The 21,099-nt window shown below is 40.2% G+C and overlaps 1 protein-coding gene across 2 annotated transcripts; it reads right to left on the reverse strand.

Annotated features, from left to right (window-relative positions):
• Positions 1 to 2,248: 2,248 nt before the first annotated feature.
• On the reverse strand, positions 2,249 to 15,236 carry LOC121906594 (protocadherin-17-like). Of its 2 annotated transcripts, XM_042425522.1 has the most exons (5): positions 14,793 to 15,236; positions 11,677 to 14,066; positions 10,453 to 10,511; positions 10,134 to 10,303; positions 2,249 to 3,434 (listed from the first exon to the last, which is right to left on the reverse strand). In XM_042425522.1, the coding sequence occupies exons 1-5, from the start codon at positions 14,818 to 14,820 to the stop codon at positions 2,857 to 2,859; spliced, it is 3,225 nt and encodes a 1,074-aa protein (XP_042281456.1). In that variant the 5' UTR covers positions 14,821 to 15,236; the 3' UTR covers positions 2,249 to 2,856. The 2 variants fall into 2 exon arrangements, with proteins under 2 accessions (XP_042281456.1, XP_042281455.1); XM_042425521.1 differs by lacking the exon at positions 14,793 to 15,236 and having other exon boundaries at positions 11,677 to 14,631.
• Between the last annotated feature and the right edge of the window lie 5,863 nt (positions 15,237 to 21,099).

Raw genomic sequence — 21,099 nt, forward strand, 5'->3', positions numbered from 1 at the left:
TCATTGTCTGTAATTCCTTTTCACTGCAACTGTAATCATTCTCAGAGACAAGTCATATTCATCCAACACTGCATGCTAGTCCTTAATCTGCATTCAGCTCCCCTCAACAACATAGCACTTTTTTTTGTCAAGCAGCTGTACAGTAGCACAGTGTTAATTAAGAAAAGGTTTGCTTCAAAGCAAATTCTGCATAATTATGGCAGAAGTGGAAGTTTAACCTGTTTCACATCCTTAAGTGATATGGCGCTAAAAAAAAAAAAAAAAATTGAGGAGTAAGTGTCACAGCAAATGGTTCAACCCTTTTCTACTTGACATTCTTCTCACCTGTCTTCATCCCCCCGTGTTCTGAAACCCAGGGACTGATACAGATAAAATGATGTGATGTTTCAGTCTGTATTTCAATGGGATGAGTTGCTGTGACCCACGCAATCTGCCTCTCAAAGAGTATTTCAACTTATGCAGATGAGCTCATCAGAGCTGCCTGCTGAGATGAGACATCTAGGTCTGGAATTGTGTCAATACCAGCACCAAAACAAATGCAAATCAAAATCCAAATTAATGTGTTTTCCCCGAGGAGAAACTGAGTCGTACTTATAGTCAGCTCTCAGTAGATGACAGGATTCTGTTATCCAGAGCTCATGAAAAACAAGGCATTCTCAAACCGCTCACCGAGCTGGGTTACAAAAGTCAGTGTCTCCAGATGGAGAAACTAAACTAAACTAAGTATAAAGAAACAGGAGGCTTTTGTGTGATTGTTTTACACACGAAAAAAAATAGAAATCATTTCTACATTTCCTAGATTCAAGAGTTTAGTGATCTATATTGGTAAACATACAGTACAGCAGTGTTTATACTTAATCGCTCTATATACACTATGTCAAGCAGATGTAATGGATAAGGTGCAGGATTTCTTAATGGTGTTACTCTGGTTGCAGCAACATTTATGTCCTTGTCTTCTTCTGGAGTGAATAATCAGCAGGCACACTCGGAAAGCAGGTTGGAAAGAAATTAACCATTGAATGGATTGCAGCAGGCTAGGATGTTGTGTATCTGTGGACTACGGCCTTTTGTCACTGCACCTATGCTGCATTTGATTGAATAATGGAGAGTGCAATGCATCTGCACATTTGCACATGTGCTCCTTTTTAAGGTACAGAGCAAATGATGGACACTCTGCACACTCAGTGAAATTTCAGATATTTGATGTCAATGTCTCCTAACCTTGAAATCTTGTCATTGGAGATGCTGTGTAATTCTCTCTCTCGCTCTCTCTCTTTTTTTTTTGTATTTATAACCTTTAACGCTGTATTTGTTCAATCCTGCTGCTGCAATGACCCACTTTCCCCCACGGGGATCATTAAAATTTCATTTTATCTTATCAAAGAATTCTTTGCAAAAAAGTCTTTGCTCGTGACTAGATGCAGCTGACTGTTGACTTTTTCTTTTTTTGTTAGATTCATGCTTATTTGTCAGATTTTTTAAATAAAGCTATAATCACAAGTAGACATTAACGGACAGCAGATCTGATAACTCTCTGATGAGAGTATTGGTGTAAAGTATAAGCAGGGTTTCTATCTCCACCTTTTGATATATACTATAAAGCACAGAGGAAGTCAACTCATCTTCTGCTGGGTGCACTAATACACAGTGCATGTTTTTATTTGTTTTTTAAAATATAAATAGCTGTGTAAAATGATTGTGATTTTCTTTTGAAGTTCCTCTCATGAGGATCTAGACCAGTGGTTCTCAAACTTTCTCAAAGTCAAGGACCCCTAAAATGACACAAATCAGACCACAGACTCCCATTTGATAAGATTTTGTCCCAGGATCCCCCATCTGATGAGATTTTTGCTTTTAGATATTTTATTACAGAAAGTGTATGAAACCCATGGCCGAACTAGTCACACATTCTGTCATTGTGTTACTTATGGATGGAATTATAGTGAAAATAAATGATTCCTCTTTTTGCACGACCCCACTTTGTGAACCACTGATCTAGACTACTGCTAGATAGCGTGCTGGTATACAGTATCTATGTAGCTAAAGTTGGCACGTTTGCAGAGTCGCTAGTGCTTTTTGATATTAACATGTATTAAGCACCTTGTAGACATAAAAAGCAATTCTCTGACATAAAAACACGACAGCTTCAGAAGTTGTCACCAGTCAAAAATAATTGCCTTCCATGCACACAGTGTATACAAATTTAATAAAATACACAACAAATACAGTAGCCCACATTCACGTGTAAGCTCAGCTTATTTTCACATAAACTGCAGAGAGGACGACAATAAAATTACAAATACATTCTTAAAAAACTGTTTTTATAGGAACCTTGAATGGTTTTATGAAAAGGGACATTCCCTGTTGCACCACCGTTAACAGTTCATAAGACACTTCACTTTTGTATTTAACGTCACTGATATGTATTTCCGTTGCCTGTGATATTCAAAGAGATGTTCCTTATACACTAAATGGAGACAGAAAGCTTCACTGTACAAAAGCAGACAGGACTCAATAGCTTAACAGTAGCAATTTGTTCAACAGCCTCACAAAATTGGAGCTTGAAATGTGTAAAATACAGACATCTAAATTGACAGGTACAGTACACCATGGAAACACTTGAAGTCAGGTAAGCACTGATTCCCCTGCAAACCTCCACAGCAGTCAAGGACACATATTTCACCGAAACACAACAAGTCACAAACTCAAAAAAACACATACAAAGCAGATGGTTTTTGGTTATACAATGCGTGTCTGGACACCTCTGTGGGTCAAAATAAATCACCTCTTGGTCATTAATCTGTGATATAATCATCACACCTCTGGCAAGTGAAACGAGTGGGATCATCTGACCTGTCAGTTACCAGAGTCCCGTGGGTCGAGAGCACACTCTGACCCCCCGCACTCCTGGCTGATGACCGAGCTGTGAATGAGACTGCTTGACAGGGACTTGGGCCTGAGCTCACAGGTCAGGTAGGAGGGCTCCTCCAATTCAGTGTGCAGTGGGGAGCACTGGCCATCTGGAGGGCCATAGGCACTGCTGTCTGAACCCCCCTCCCTCTCTTCTTTGGACTCTTGGTTGGCGAAGTCCAGGGGCATATTACTCTTGGAGGGACTACTGGACGCAGATGGACTCTCCTGTAGCGGTGGGCTTAGTGCACGCTGCGATTTTAAGTAAGGTTTGACATTAGCCACTAGGATTGTACTGTCCCGCTGTTCCTTTCCAAACGTGCTGAGGGTTTTTCTGCTGCTGCAGCTGATGGTGCCATAAATCTCTGTCTCTACCATGGCATCCATTCCCACAGGGATGAAAAGATTGGTGCGATTATCGGCGCTGTCTGCTTGGCTTCCTACCCGTAACTTTGGCATCCAGCATCTGTCAGAATGTCCCAGTGCACGACACTCATCGGTGCAGTGGACTGATTTGTCTTGCTCTGCAAAAACAGTTAAACATTTGTTATTGGACCCTGCTAGGATAGGAATAAACAACCCTGTAGCAAATAGAGATGACATTTTGAGGGATGAGCAACGATAATAAAACACTCCAAACAAACACAAACCAGTACTACTCTCATACTCCTACTTCTAAATATAGCACCTTTCTCAATATATGTTATTTATTATGCATCACTTGAAGTTTTCTGAATAAAATGAGAACCAGCAGCCTGTGGTAACAACTATGAAAGAATTCAGATTCAGTAGTGTTGTCTAGATTTACTAAAGTATGGGCTTTTTGCACTCCAGAAAACCTTCACAATGCAACCTTAAAATAATAATAATACACAACAATATCATACAAAAAAAAGAAAACGTTAATTTGGCTATTTTCCATCTGTTGGTCAGTGTTACACATGAATGATTCAAACTATTCATGAATCCTTTTCCCTCTGCTATTCCTAACAGCATGTGTAGGTGTTTCCTAGAAAATATCATCTGGTGCAGAGGAAGTGATGTGTTTTTCATTTACATTTACAGCAGCAGCAGCAGCAGTTTGTGTGAGAAAAAAAAAAACCCAACAGAAAATCAACTTTGTGGTTTGCATGAGAAAGTGGTGAGAAAGGTAGAATGTCGTTAATTAGAGTACTGTTAGGTCTCATTGTTCTACTTTTTGTATATTTTTTTCCCAAGAGAATTTATAGGTGGAAACCTAAGGGTGTTCATTTTCACAAATTGGATGAAAATCAGATTCTTCTCTAAAATTGAAAATCAAGGTGAAATTGGATTTGGGGAAATTCCATTTGTAGCACAAACACTCATTAGTTTAACCTTTAGTAATTTTTTTAATTACTTTGAGGGACTCAAGTGCATAATCAGCTGCTCATTTGCATTTCCTGCATTTATCATTTCACTTCTTAATAGTTGAAGCATTTAATGACTTGTCCTTGCCACAAAAAAGACCTTGTTTACTGTAAAGTGTGGTGAACAGTTTCTTCTTGTAGCAGAGAATCACAACTTATTTCATAAGTTTGGAAACTGATCTGCTTCTTATATAATAATCTTGATATGTCTTGTTAGAAATTGGCAAAAATGAAAAACAATGAGCTTCAAATGTTGTTCACACTGTAAGTAACTGAATGCCATTAGACCAACACTACTAGAAGTAGAATTTCAAACCGAGCGGTTGTCGTCTATGTAACTTGATGAAAAGAAATCACATGACCTATTCTTACTGACGAGACATCGATGATTGATGTGGTTCCCTGATTATTCCATGACTACATTAGCCTAAGCAACGTTAGTTAATGCTGCACACCATGCCAGACACCACAGGGCTGTACAACATGTGGCGTGACTGTATGTTAGCTTCTGTAGTGAAAAAGTGGAGCAATGGGTAAGGCTCTATCTTTGTGCCGTAACTCAGTCTTTTACATTTCACACCGCATCTCACATAAAATAAGCACAAAGAGAGTGACACATAGAGTGAACCAGTTTCCATTGTGTTAAGATGTAGATGTGGGTGTCTTTTTTTTTCTGTAGCTATTGCACTATGATATTGAAATTAATTTGACAATGACGCACTGAGGTATTTTATATGTAGCAAAATGTCACAAATGTCTTTCTAAATTGGCAGTAAATAATAGTCTTCCTTCATTCGTTATACATGAAAATGAAACAGCAATTTAATTTGTAAAAGTAGAAATGCTTCTGTTGACTGCTCTAATTGTGTTTTCTTTGCCACAATTTTACGGTTTTAATGACTTCTTTCACGCTAGTTATGCAAATAAATACAAATAATGATGACTGAATTGATCAGAATTCGGTCATTTATTCAGGTTTGTACATCTCCCCCTATCCACCTAACTCAGGTATCTGACTGAAATGTGGCCCTGATGAGGATGAGATATGAGCTCAGAACCAGGGGGAAGCTCCACAAGACAAAGGCTCTTCCTAGAAGAGGTAGGGAGAACTCTTTGTTCAAAGGCAACAGAACTTTCCTCACATGCCAGCCTCGGCCAGTTTGCTGGGGGGATGCAGAAACCCAGAGAAGAAGTTCAAACAAAAAAAAAGATACCGTCTCTGTGCCACAACCCCCAAGAGATGTGGAAGCAGCACCATGTGCCACGAATGCAATGCAGTACCACTATCACATGCTACTTCTCCAGTCCATGCTCCCCCACCCCCCACCCCTCCCACACACACACACACACACACACACACACACACACACACAAACACTTTTTAACACACACACTGTTAATTATTCTATGACTAGACAGACATTTGACAAGTTAAATGTGTATTACATACGGTATGTCATATAGAGGTTACAGTCCTCTCTTTAGGACATTGTGTTTTTATGTGCATTGTAAATGTTTTTGGGATAATGGGTGTCTTTTTGTATCACATGAACTTCTTTATCTTCTTCTCTTCATGTGAGATGTTTGTAAATAGAAAACTTGCATCAATACATTTTTTTGGAGCTCGCACATTTATTTCAGTGAGCGGACAGACACTCCTTTTTCTTTGTCTACTGTTGTTTTGTCCTGCACCTGTACCCAACTGTTCGATGTGAACACTATCCACCTTCTTTGCTCTACATTTAAAATGTTCATATGAAATAAAACAGTGTTTTATTTCTCAATGCATATGCCTACATATTTGGTATAAACGTGTAGAATAAATAATTTTTTACCTAATATACTCACATATGTCAGGTGCAAGCTAGCAAACTGATTGAGAAAAATGGGCATTATAATTATTATTAAAGTCCAACTGAAATTAAATTGCATTTTTTGTACACTACAACATACATAATTGCTCTGTAAATCACTTGAACTCGTGTTCTCCTTTGAGAAAATCAGGAACCAAAAGGGAAAAATTTATATTTTAAATGATTTGATTCATGATGTTTTGCATTAATTCGATGGAATAGTGCTCCATTATGCGCTTACAGAGCTGAAGTCCTTATTTTGATACAGAAAATCTTGTATAAAGCAATATCATGGCGTTCTATTATAGGCAGAGCAGACGGTCACACTGAGCCTGATAGCATCGTGCTACACAACACAAGAGCCTAAAACTCTGAACAATAACACACATTAGCTTTCCTGCTAAAGTTTGCTTCTTGTCTAACTTACAAACATAAACACACATCTTGTCCTGCACCTTAGCTTGTTGAACGAGCCACAAAAGAAACATTCACTGGGGAAAAGTGTTAGTTAGCAGGTGAGATAGAGCTGCTCAGCAGCAGCACATTAAACAGCATGTTAACATACCTGAAAATGTCCCTTTGTTTGATGCTTTTTTGGTCATTGCTCTACAAAATCCCTGTTAGCAACACACTGTTCATGACTTGTAGCTACAGCAGTTTGTTTACTTTGTCTCTGTTCCATTAGGTGTAAAATTGGTAGTCTGCCAGCTCATGTCAGTCAAACAAACCCCCGACACGCCCACGCATCGGGCTGAGACAAGAGGGAGCATTTCTAATATTTATTCCTAATTAATTAATACCTAATACCTTTTCTCTTCCTTTTAATAATACAAAATTATTACCCATATATTTAAAAAAAAACATGTTGACATTACCTTTGACTGCAAAGAGAGCTGATTAAATGTGATTACAGTTGGACTTTAAAGTCTGTTTCCTAAATAGCGTTACTGTTACTGTTTACAGTAAACTACAAGTTTCTACAAACCATTTTTACTTTTGGATTAGAACTAGAACTCACACTATGACACACATGATTTTTTCACCCTGTCACATTATGTGAACTTATATTGTTACATTCTTAGCATAAACCATTCCAGTGCTATCTTTGTCAGGACTAAGATCAAGAGAAAATACGCATTTGAGTTCAAAATGCATTCTACATCAAAAGGGAGGACTAAATGATGGCTTTGATTTGGCAAAACCGCAACACAGATCCTGCATATTATGAGTGCTACGCTTTGAAGCATCTACACCCCAGATTACAGTTCTGTGCCCCGTACATTTGTCATTTGTGTTTTTCCATCTTTCTTCTAGCGCCATAGAGAAAAGTATTTCTTAGGCACAGATACGTGAGGCTGGAACAATGAGCAAAAGCAAGGAGAAGCAGCGAGATGCTGAATTCATTTCCATGGTACCTATCCCTGCTGCAGAGGAGCTAACAGATGATGCTGATGCAAAGAGATGTATGAGCTTAGAAGGTTCAGCAAAAACACAGTAAGGTATTTTTGTCATTGTGCTATTGTGCCTCATTATGTATCCAGAAGTAATTGAAGGATCGTGACTGCATGTTTACATAAAATGTAATTCTAAAGGTGTGTATTCTTTTTTCTGTCATAGAGGTTTAAATACTCACACCTGCATGATCACACACTACACTTTTTCTATAACACACAATGTATAAATAAGGTATTAACCAAATATACTTATCTGGAAGAAAGAAATATATCACAGCACTGTTAGTAACTATATAATATTATTAGAAACAAAAATGGGGGAGGAAGGGGATGAGAGAGAGAGGATGCTTTCATCTATTGTGCCTGTCTGGCTTCACATTTCCATTTTCCATTTCATCACTGAATAAAAAATGTTAAATAATAGCTCTAAAGTGACAGAGTTATACAATGGCTTTATATAGTCTGCTGCATTTACATAGTCACATAACAGAATCATGACAAAATGTCAAAATAGCTGTGATCTTATGGGCAACTCTGAATGGAACAATAACATGCTCTCAAAAAACAAAGAATCTGCCTGCCCATTATAAATAGAATCAGAGAAACCCTAGCAACATACCCACTGTGCATCTGGTGTCTGTGAGAGTGAATAAATATTCAGAGTGCATGATAGTGGAAGCTGCACAGGTGCATATATTACCTGTATCAAACCAGCCAGGAGACTAGAGAGATGGTAAAGGTGAAGACATAAAAGCAATACTACTTAACCCACAAGCTTTTGTGTTGGTGCATTTGGAACTAAAATTCTGTGGTGTCTCCATTTTGGATAATAGCGCTATCTTGTCAAAATCTGCAAAACAGTGGCTTTGTTGTTCAATAAATGTACCTGTATGTGTGTGTGTGTGTGTGTGTGTGTGTGCGTGTGTGTGTGTGTGTGTGTGTGTGTGTGTGTGTGTGTGTGTGTATGTGCGTGTGTGGGAGTCAGAGACAGAGGGAGTGTGTGTGCTGGAGGGTGATGTTTCTGTGTGATCAGGTCTAAAGTATAATGCATAATGTAGATCTAACATCTTGTAGTCAGTAGACAGTGACACCATTTAATGTTCAACTGACCAACCTTGAGAGAACACTATTTACTCTAACCATTGGTTTTGCTTTTTAACTACGTTTCTCACAGGAAAGGCATTAGCACAACCTATTAATATTAAATGCAATGCCCCACTTTCTTTGCATTTCTCTTATCTTACAAATGCAGGACTATGAATTAACTGACATTCCTGTCAAGCAGACGTCTGCGCTGCACATGTAAATATTCAGTCTCGCATGTATGAAACATCTCTTTCAATATCTCTCCATGTGATTGGCCTTAGAACTTGGGCTGAATCAGATTCAGATATGTGCTGCAAAAAAATTGTGATTGAATTTACACCTCCCACAGAGTCAAGTGTGGACTGCCATAATTCCTCATAGCACACACACACACGCACACACACACATTCAAAAGTGAGAGAGAGAGAGAGAGAGAGATTCACACATCTCTCTGGCAGCCACAAGAGTGTTTCCATTTCTGCCCTCCTGAGCATGCCACAGACAAACAGTTCATAGCAATGTAAATGGTGTGGAAAGTACTGCATAGGGACCTGATGACCAGAGCCATTCTCTTCCAAGGCTCACGCAAGAAAATGAGAGACATCAACACTTCACTCAAGTTCCCCATTATCTTTTATCTTACCTGTGAGAGGTGCTTTCATATTTTCGGTTTATATCCACAACAGCTAAATATATCAGTCCCTACCAGGTCGGCCAGGTTGCAACAGACTGACAATCATCTATGATTGTACTCCTGGCAGTGCGGATCGTTTCATATTTGTGAAATAAAATTTTAACTTTTCTATTTTTAGTCGTGAAGCATAACGTCTCTCAAAACACTGTAACCACGGAAAAATACGCTAATAACTGAGAAAATCTTTCCAAGCAAAAGGAGGAAACACTTGCACCAGAAATACCTGTCATTTTGCACTGCAAGTGTCTATCATGCTTTCTCGTCTGTGTCGTGTTATTCGAGACATGCACGCGGCGAATTTGTGTTCAAATAATGACGTGATCAAAAGAGACACAGACAGAGGTACACTTTGCCATGCATATGAGTTTGTTTGATGGCTAAATCAGACAGAAGATGTTTGAACATCATACCCACAGCCAATGGACTCTTTTATCCTTTTAAACTATCATCTACCTTCCACTCTGCTACCTTCGTGTCATCTTTGCAACACAGCTCTGGCTGTCTGCAATGTAAAGTAGCACAAAATAACGCTACCTGCTGCTGCAACAGCATCTACTGTAATGAGGCTGGGTTTACCTGCTCCACGTTAAGTATTTGTCTGTGTTGGCTTTTCCAAAAAGCTGTTGGACTTCCACTTAAACACCAGTGAGCTGTTTGCATTTCCTCAGTGCATAAAGTAGAAACAATGTCTGGTACAAGAGTCGGTTAGGTATCTTCAAGATGTCAGGAAGAGAGTGTGTCCACTCACCCTGCTCAAAAGGCTGGCCATTAACTGCTGTTGCTTTCATCTTGAGGGCCTCCCTGGCAGACGTGTCGCAGTGTGAGCCTTTATTAGTATCCTGGTCACTATCAGCCTGGTCACTATCACCATGGCCACTGTCTCGCAGGCTTGCTCGTTCTGCATCCTTAAATGTTGAGCTGCAGCAGAACAGAAGGAGGGAAAAAAAACATAACTTGCCATTACCTCTGTGTGAGTGCTCCTATTTGATAGCCATAGTCAGCTGGCTTGATACAAAGATGAGGAAGCTAAATGTAGTGGTCAGGAAGCTTTTGGATAGAGCTCTTACCTTTGAACAAATGGCTGCCTGCTGCCAGCATAATTGGGCTCGGAGGGGAAATTTTCAGTCTAGAAACGAAAGGAAAATAATATTTTGTATTGGCAATGTTAGCATTTTAAAGCTATTTCCAACAATAGTGTGAGTGACATGAATGAAATGCTCTTGGCTGCTTTTCAGATGTGTATATCTTTATTGTAGCACCTGAAACATGTCAATAAAATGTGATTTCAGCCTCAGAGCACCTGACAGCGATGGCAGCATGATAAGAACATATCTCCATTGTGACCATATGTGCCTCTTTGGCAAGGCAAAGGAGTAAAGCATTAGTCACTGTCATCAGCATCCTTTTTCCCCTATCTTGAGAATAATGTGTTTGTGTTGATCACACCCACATACCCTAGTGACTGGTGACAGTGCCAGGCCTTGTCATCTGTGTTATCATCTCCAAATGAGACTGTCTGTGAGACTGTCCTAGATATTTACATCGTTTACAACGGATAATTCTGCTGTGCTACACAACAGTACAAGCCCATGCTGTCAAATTAGCATGGTAGCTGGCTCGTGTATTCAACCCTGCCATCTCTACAAGGCAATGCTGGAACCTATTAATGGCCTTAACGTGCCAACTTTGGATGTGGATGGGTGGACCTGGCCCATATTTGTGGAGAGCGAAAAATGCGATTGTAAGGTTATGCTGTGTGCATCTAGCTGTCTGGTGCACATCGGTTCAGTAATGTGATCGGACAAGCTGCTCAAACACCTGTCCAATCCCACATTTCAGGCAGAGTTTTGTTTTCACTCTAAAGCAGTGGATCTGGCGGGGTCACAGCAGCCTTGTTCAATACTCACACTGTTTGCATGTCTAACTGAGAGGACTTTCTGATTATGCAGACCACCTGTACCTTTTTGAAAGAGAAGACGTACAATGCAGCAATTTTTGGAGTGACTTTACAAATTCAGATAGAAAAAAAAACACTTTTGGGGAAAATACCACTTACAACACATATAGTAAATTCCAACACGAAGTTGCCATATCATGCTTTATATGCAGACAATGTTTTGTAGTGTCATGGCAGAGGAGGTAAAAGTGATAATAATGATGTCGGTTCACAATGACAGTTTTTCTTTTTCAGTCGATTACTTTTCTTTTGTCAGATTTGTACAGCAAAGCAGCGGGTGCAGATAAGCGAGAATAAAGGGCAGATAAAGAATACAGTGTAGCATCCTCCTTACCTGTATGACTGACATCCTGTTCGCTGGAGTGTCTTTGCTAAGCCCGGCAAAGCTGGAGTGGCAACCTGCCCTGGGGACTGTCAGGCTGTTTGTGGTGGTTTTCAGGTACATGACCTCTGACCTGGGCAGCGTGAGTGGCAGAGGGCTCTGGTAGTCAAAACATATTGGTGAAGTGATGAGCGAGGGGCTGCTCACCACATTCATCCGGCTCGCAGAATCTCTCTCCTCCATCTCACTCTGCACCAGCATGATGTCACTCTTGTTGATCCTTTTCTTTTTGCCTTTCCCCACTGGAGGATTGGAGTACTCAGCCATGCGGCAGTTATAATTCCCAGTCTCCTTATCTTGATGCTTGGACTTGACAGCGATGGCGGTCATGACTGCTAAGAGCATGACAGAGATAATGCAGAGGGTAACTATGAGGGGCAGGGATACGTCCCAGTGCTGCTGCTCCCCACTCGCGCTGGAACCCCCTCCTGCTGCTGTTTCTGTGTTCGCCTTAATGATCAGCTTAGCCACGGCAGATAAGGGAGGCTTGCCATGGTCAGTTACCTTCACCACCAGCTCAACCACTGGGGTGACCTCCTCCCATAGAGCATGGGTAGTTCTGACCTCTCCTCCCACTGGATCCATCTCAAACAGGTGGTCGTCATTTCCCTCTGTGATCTCGTAGGTCAAATGGCCACTTTCTCCGTGGTCATGGTCCACTGCTTTCACTGTAGCCACAATGTATCCAATACCTACGTTTCTAGGCACCGGGATTTCAGCTGTATCATTTTGCAGGAGGGGCAAAATAATAACTGGGAGATTGTCGTTGACGTCAAGCACATTGACTCTGACTGTAGATGTGCTCTCCATGTGAGGAGACCCTCCATCTTTAGCTTGAACTTTGAACTCAAAGGATTTAGTTTGCTCATAATTGAAAGACCGTGAGGCATATATGGCTCCATTGGTGGGATTAACAGACACATAGGTGTACACTGAAACATCTCCTATATGTGATGGCAGAATGGAGTACGACACTGTTCCATTTCGACCTACATCTGGGTCGTGGGCCAGAACGGAGCCCAGATACTCCCCTGGGATGTTGTTCTCAGGCACCTGTAACACGTACATTGCCTTTGTGAAGCGCGGCGCATTGTCGTTTTCATCCAAGATTTTCACAGTGAACGACTTGGTGTAATTCAAAGAAGGGATCCCATTGTCTCTTGCCACAATTGTAACATTGTATTCATCTTTCATTTCCCTGTCCAAAGGTCTGTCTGTGAGCAGCGTATAAAAATTATCATTGTTTTCCTGCAGTCTAAAAGGTACATTTCCCAGCACCCGGCACTGAAGCTGACCATTTCGGCCAGAATCTTTATCTGTCACTCTGACCAGTGCAATGACAGATTCTGGAGGTGCTGCTTCACTGATGGCTCCCTGCCGGACAGAAACAAAACTTATTATTGGTGAGTTGTCATTTTTGTCAAGTACTTTGACAGTAATTTTACAGTGGCCTGGTATGGGGTTTGGTCCAAGATCCTTAGCCTGCACATCAAACTCTATGATTGGATTCTCTTCATAGTCAATTTCTCCCTGGACTTTTACGACGCCCGTATTGGGGTCAATGGAGAACAAATCTTGTATTCGCTCAGATGCATATCCAGTAAAGGAATAGACCACCTGCCCATTGCTGCCCTCATCTTGGTCAGTGGCATTTAAATCTATGAGTACTTTTCCAGAAGGGGAATTTTCTGGAATCTCTATCACATAAGAGGATTTTTCAAAAACCGGGCTATTGTCATTCGAATCAGTCACTCTGACATTGATTTGCATGGAGCCTGATCTTGGATACTCCCCACCGTCAATTGCTGTGAGGAGAAGGGTGTGATGACTCTGATCCTCCCTATCCAAGGGTCTCTGAACCACCAGCTCTGGATATATAGTCCCATCACCCCTCACTTTTAAATCCAAAGAAAAGGTATTGTAATCATCTCTCGTGACCTGGTAGGTTTTTATCCCATTTTCCCCAGAATCTGAGTCATGTGCAATAGTCAGGGGGAAGCGTGTCCCAGCAGCTGCGTTCTCTGAAATATCAATATTAACGTGATCTGAAGGAAAAATTGGCGAGTTGTCATTTATGTCCTGTATGTCAATCTTAATCATGCATATTTCCTTATCGTTGGCAAACACCTCCATGGAGAGCTGGCACTTTGGGTTGCGCCTGCACAACGTTTCCCTGTCAATCCTTTGTTTGGTGAAGATTAGTCCACTCTCCGGGTCAACATCCACCAGATGTGGTGCAGAATTCTCCAGTACTCTGAAGTTAGATTTTTTCCCTCTCTCCATGGTCCCATACCCGGCATCTTTTGCTATATTACCTATAACGGTGCCAGGTCCTTGCTCCTCTGGGACAGAATAATTGAGATTTTTCAATGTCAGGGCTTTAACCCACAGCAGAAAGAAAATGGGTACAGAGAGACGCATCCCTTCAACTGAATATGCGGTAGTGGCAGACAGAAAAAAAAAATCCTCCTTGACTTTCAACCTGTTGATTACGGCAAACCTAGAGGACTAAATCCAAACCAGGCATGTGGTTGACGCCGATCTCACACTAATTGGGTATCAAATCGATTTGTGAATCGTTATCTCCTTTAAATCGGTAGGATTTTAATCTCTTTCACATTGCCGTTCGGCTATGATGAACTCTTTCTGTAAACAAAGATGACCGCCCGACGACACCTAATGCATGAATTAAAGATCAAATTCAACATAGTGTACCAGAAATGCTTTGTTTTCCCTCATGGGGGGACTTAATGAATAATCGATGAGTATAAAGTATTAATATTCCCCACTGCATCCAAGGTTAAAGCGTTTGAATCTCTGTGGTGAAGGTTAGACCGTAGCTTACAAAAGCGCATTGCCCTCATGCGACATCTACACCTAGGCTACAGCAAATACTGACATGCCCGTTCAAAATGCAGCATTGCCCGATGTTACCATTCACAATGCATTTACTTTTCTTCCTGTGCGGCACACTGTTGCATATGGGTTCTGCTCGCGTAGCATACACAGCCTGTCCATGCCACAAAGTGGGATAAAAGCGGGATATAGAGCTGTTACTCCTGTACAACCTTTTGTGTTCCCGTCATTCAAGAGCATCTATAGCACGGCTGCGACTTTTGCCCGATGATTGTCCTATAATCAGTCCAGTAATCCCATAATCCAGTCCAATTGGACCCAGTGCTCTCGTATCCTTCATTCGGACAATTCTCATCTGCACTGTCCCCGTGAACGTTGCCCGAAAAACGCAAAAAAAGGTGCTGGAAGATTTCAGATAATCAAAATTAATCGCTTTTCCTGCGCTCAGTTCTCTCCGCGTCAACTGTTGAAACCTGCTCCCTTCGCAGTGAGATCTGACTGGAATCCTCTCGACGCCTTTAAAGCAGACTCCAGTGTATTTCTTGGTGCATTTAACATAGTTTCTGATCGTATTCCAGCAAATGAGTGAACAGTGACAGATCTTGCCTTGGGGGGGTCTCTCCAATAGGTCTGGCAAGATCGCATGAAGAAGGGCTGTTCTAGTGCTACGTGATTCATTTACTGATGTGCGCGCACAGAGCAGCAGCATCAGAGGAGGAACGTGCTTGTGGATGTTGCTCCTAATACATGTGGATGTGAACTGGGGATTATGAATAGATCGATGAAATGTGTTTGGCTGGGATGTAGTAGAAGCAGTAAGGACTTGACAAGTGGTCATTCCAGAGAAGAACTGGATCAAAATGGACAATGTGGATTTTAAAAGAATGTAAAATTAAAGCTGACAAGAACACTTGGTTTTCTTCCCCTCAGAGTGCTATGTTCTCAGTAGGACTCTTTTGATAATCAGGACTAAATTTAGGGTTCTTATCAATTATTGAGAACAGTACCACCTTGCACCTGTATTGTACCAGATTAGTATTGACAGACTGTGGGTGTTTTCAGGATAATCTCTGTAAAGGACAAGGAAATTGCTAATGCTCCTGAAAAAAAAAACAAACAAAAAAAACATTTCACAGCTCAAATATCACTTCTGTTGGTATAACCTGCCTTCTGCAGCTATCACACTTGCCTTCATAGCCTATCCACATCAATCTCATATCTCATATTGAAAAGATGGACTGACATTTAGTTCACTCAGCATTTCAACAATATGACATTTGCATTTTTATTCTCACTTGACCAGATCTCAGTGACGCATGGTGCTCCGTGATGATGCAGGTACCGTATGAGCATACTTCTGAGAGGAAGCTGTGTCAACATTACAGGCCAAGATCAGTGTGGCCTGGCTCTTCATTTAATTCCATGTTGCCCAGGATTTAAATCAACCTTGAGTTGTCCCTGAGTTCATTTCCATTGTCTGAAACATGGCTGCTTTCCTCCTCTGGGGAGCATCAACTTTGCCTGGCTAGGGTGCAGCCTGCATAAATTGGCCATTTCTGCAGGTAAGAGATAAGGACAACAAAGGGAAACTAATTATCATTCAGTGTATGTTAAAACCTCAGGAAAGGACTGCTATTGACAATTGTGTCTGTATTGTCACAGTCATACTATTTAATATGATCTGAACTCTGAATGAGAGGATGGTTCATATCCATAATAAATAGGCCACATCCCAATGTGTAGCTTTGACTGTTGCGCTTTTGTAAAGGCTGACGACTTTGTCATGGATAACTTTCTCTAATGAGACCACTGCACCCGCCCTGGAATGAACCACAATCTCTGCTTTGTTGGCAGTAAAAAAAAAAACAACACACAGATGCATCTGTTGTTTCATGACAAATTGATTTTTACTTGAAAGCGCATTATTCTGTTGGTGTAAAATTATAGCCTACCTGTTGTAATTCCTCAGAAGTTGAAATGACAAACAGTAGCTATGCTTATTTAAGCACAAGCGCAATATCTTGGCATCTCTTTCATGTGATTCACTTACCACTCCGCAACAAGCATGATTGGAGGTGAGATTAAGTTGTTTATCATTCTGTTTTTGCGCCCGTTGCCGGTTGCACCACACCTCAAGCAGCACACTAGAATACTGATGGTGGTGAATGGGGGGATGATGATCAACACAAGTCACAGAATTTTGCCGCAGAGTAAATAAATGCAGAAGAGAACAAGTTCTGTTTGGAACAACTTTCTCCACGAGACATTGTGCAAACATGGTAATGGCACACATAAAACAAAAATGGGCAGAAAGTTTCTTTAACAGTTCAGCAAGATTTTAAGAATGTTATTTTAATCAGTTGCAGCGGAAACATTAAAATGGTTAAATGTGCCATACATAACAAAAAACTTTCCTGCATTGTTAAAGTACACAAGAAGAAATCAGTTAAATACTATTAATATTAGTGTTACTCCTTCCTCATAGACCACTGTTACTGTATGTGTCTTCTATCTTGTGACAATGATCCATACTTCTCTTAAAGGGTCAATTCCCTCATTCACAAAACATACAGTATTTTCACTTATACTGGTATCTTGCAGTGCAGATAGTTATGGTTTCATATGCTGATGTCTTAAAAAATATGCCACTGAAACTTCTGTTGCCAGCCAAATACAGTGGAGGTAAATGCAATTTAATTTTTGTTGCTCAGAGAGTTGAACCAAAATGTCTTTTTCAGAGACAATTAATTTCCCTGTTACTCCAGATCATCCACAGAACATATTGTCCACCTTTTTCATGGGCAATAATTCTTTAGTAGAAAATGGTTCATTTGAAAATTCTCCACAGAGGTCTGAATCATCAAGAATGACCTCAACTATTTTGGGAAACACAGGTGGCTGTTTAATTTTTCAAATGCATTTTTTCAAACAACTTGTACGCCTCAAACTTTAAAAAAAAAAAAAAAAAAATTGAAAACCTTGAAAATCTCAGCAGATAAAACTTACAGGACTCAGCATCAAAAAGTACACTGTACTTGACATTGAGTTTCCAGTATTCAGTTCTTGAATTAAGTTTATTTTATTTGTCTTATCTGTCCTGCCGTTGTTTTCAGTATACCTTTATTGGTATATATAACATGTATAACTGAACCCTCGTTGTCTTGTATGTAGGATGAAGATATACGAATGTTTGTTTGATTTGTTTTTGTCATCGGTATTTCTTCACACAGTAAAACCAGACCTTGACCTTCCACTAGTGACCATTACTCCTGCATTTTTGTCAGTGGATACTTGTCATGTGGGTCTTCCACATCCACCTTTGCAGGCAGAGCTGCCGGCCTAACTGTGGACACAGCAAAAGAGCCCTCACACATCTCACAAGCCTTGTTATCATGATACATACAGAAGAAATAATTTTTGTTGCAGAGCTGGGGTTTGCATGTAAATTCAATTCCTCAAGGGTCAATATGCTATTTCTCAAACATTTCAGGTCTGAATCAAAACTCAGGAGTCATGCCTCACTCTCTGGAGCATATGGGTTAAACAATGGATGTTTCTGAATTCGATTTTTAGAGGAACTCTCTGGGGCTCCGAGAGCTAAGACAACCTTCCGCCACATTCACAAAACTTGAAAGCATTTTGAATTCTTGATAGCATCCAACGGAGTTTCGGTTGGTGGTCGGGAAGATGGTTTTAATAAATTCTGGACCTAATCTGCATTTTTTTTTTGCGGGGGAGAGGGGGAGCTAATAGTGTGACTGTTGAGAATGTGCCTTTTAAAGTGTTTATGCAAATATGCACCTAAAAACTCTCAAATTACCTGCTGATCAATCAGTCTGGAAAACAAGCGTGTAATACACTGCTCTGATCCAAGCACAAAACACATTATGATTTGTAAAATGAACGGGTACTTTCTGGAACATAATTCACATTCTATCCACATCAAACATGAGACTGGAATCATGAATATAATTATGAGACACAAGGAGACAAACACCATAACCTGCGATGCGTTAACGGACAATCCCTTGAGTTTCTGCACTGATGATGAATGAAAGAGTTCATGGTTACAGGAAGGTATTTCTAATGTGGTCATAACTGTATTTAAATGGGATGAAAATATGTGAATTCATTGTTGGACTGCTGGTCGCTGGTTTTGTGTGTGTTCACAACTCAAATAACAACCTGTGTATTACGTGGATCTTTAAGTTAACACAGTACTGAAATACAATCAATTCAACTATTAGTGTCAACCTCTGGATAAGTTGTGAATGAGAGGCGCTCACAATATTGTAATAGTGATAAAAGACACATGAATTATAAATATTTCAGCTCCTCCATACTACTTATCATTTAATTGAGTAGGTTTTATTATGGAATCTGATTTGTATTACTAATGATTCATGTAATTGTAAATGGCCTGAGCTGGAAAGACTACAGTATTGCCACCGTAAGGAAGAATCAACCTCTTGAAATAACATTGATTATTCACCTCAGTAATGACCTCATGTCCAAACTTGTTAGACTTCAGCACTCTACAGCCCACCACCTCACTTCAGAGGCTCCAGAGAAATTTGAGAACAAGCTTACAACACATGTTCACAAATAATCATAGAGTCTTTGATGATCATAGGATATATCACATTGAAATTTGATTAGGTCTATATTTTTAATTCAGGCTTTAAATAAGGGTTGGCATTCAAGTGGAAGACATTTTTTTCTTCCAAGCCTATTGTATAAGGTTTGAATATCGAGCTTGGGTCTTTGAGTCACAGTGAATCAGCACTTACTCACCACACAGCATTCAAAGAGACAGGAAGACCTTCCCCCACCCCCCCACCCCCACCGCCACCGCCACAACCACTGCCACCAGAGAGTAAGGCTGTAGTGGTGTGTGACATCACAGCATCATCTTGTAAGTTGTCAAAGTTATCGACGAGGAGACTAGGAGAAAGATGAAGGAGGTAATTCACATCTGCCCCCAAAGAATATTCTTTGAGCGACATGGGTTAAAAAAAAAAAATACTTCATACTTCGGGTACATGATGACAAATGAGAAACTCAATTTCCTGATGAAGACACCTGCAGTTGGAAGCTCTGGAAAGAGCTAGTAAGTGGAACTAGAAGATTATTTTGTTCCCATCTACCTGAAAATGAAGCTAATAATAAGTATTACCATGTGAGACACTTTGAACACACTTTGTACGCAACAAGTGATTGGCCTCTTTTAGCTTTGGTTCCCTACATGGGCATTTTAAGAATCATGCTTTTTCATTGTGCAAGATTTAAAGGAGCAGTTTGTCATTTTCACATTTCTGTTTGTGTACACATTAAACAAACATGATATATTGTGTTAATTAATGAGCTTTATTGATGCTGGTAAGCATAATTTTGAACATTGGAGAGAGGTAGGCAAGCTGTTTCCCCCTGCAACCAGTCTTTATGCTAAGCTAATTTCCTCCTGGCCTAATCTCCATACTTAAAGCATAGACATGATAATGGTATTGATTTTTCTCATCTAACTCTCAGAAAGAAAGGCATTTCCAAAAATGCTGAGTATAACTGAGTATTTATTCAATGTAACTTTGGGAGAACACAAATAAAACTCCTAAGATATAAATGTTTCAATGATTCTTTCTTTCTTTTTTTTCCTCAAACCCCGTACGCAATATTGAAGAGCAAGTCTGATTTGTGCTGAAAAAAGATCTATATATCATCAAGATAAATATAACATGTGTGCCACTTTATTTTTGGGCCTGTGTCTAAATTTCACTGAGCTGAATCTAGTGCATAGTCTCACGAAGGTTGTGCCAGATGCCTCGTCTCACTCTTAGCTCAAGTGTCCCACATACAGTGTGAGAGAATTGCTGGTTACACCGCTCTTAAGACTGGCAGAGAAGCAGCAGGTTAGAAAAAAAAACACCTCCCAGGAGAAATGATTCAAGGTATTGGAGAGCCAGAGAGGCGAATAAAGTGAATGCAATTTCAAAGGGGAAATAATGGAGGTCATGGTGTTTGATGTTCCTATGCTGGCCACGAAAATAACTTTGTTGATGATGGAATCAATCACACTTCTGTGGCACTGAATGTTAATGAAGATATGTTTAGCTTTTTTTTTTTTGTGCATTTTTAATAACAGTGTTAACATCAAACCTAGTCATCCATTGCTCCAGACAGAATGAAGTGCAGTTATCTGCAGCTGTGCCGGCTGATATCAGCTGACTGAAGCAGTAATATTTAAAATGTGACAGGTGGGTTCTTTTTTTGTGCTGTTCTTCTCTTGTGTTTTTGTTGTGATGAGTGAACACAAGGTCAAAATGGAGTTTATCCTCTGATATCAGCTGCCAGTCCAGACAAGAGAAATGCTCACTCAAGGTGACATTACTTTGGTGTCTGCACTCAGCACGCCACTACATCTTTCATTTCCTGTGAGCTAAAATTTACAACTTATCCTTTGACAGGAGGAGTAAACATTTCTAATATGACCCAGTCTGTGATCTTCCCAAGTAAACAAAAGAA

The sequence above is a fragment of the Thunnus maccoyii genome, chromosome 11, assembly GCF_910596095.1.
Source record: "Thunnus maccoyii chromosome 11, fThuMac1.1, whole genome shotgun sequence".
NCBI lineage: Eukaryota > Metazoa > Chordata > Actinopteri > Scombriformes > Scombridae > Thunnus > Thunnus maccoyii.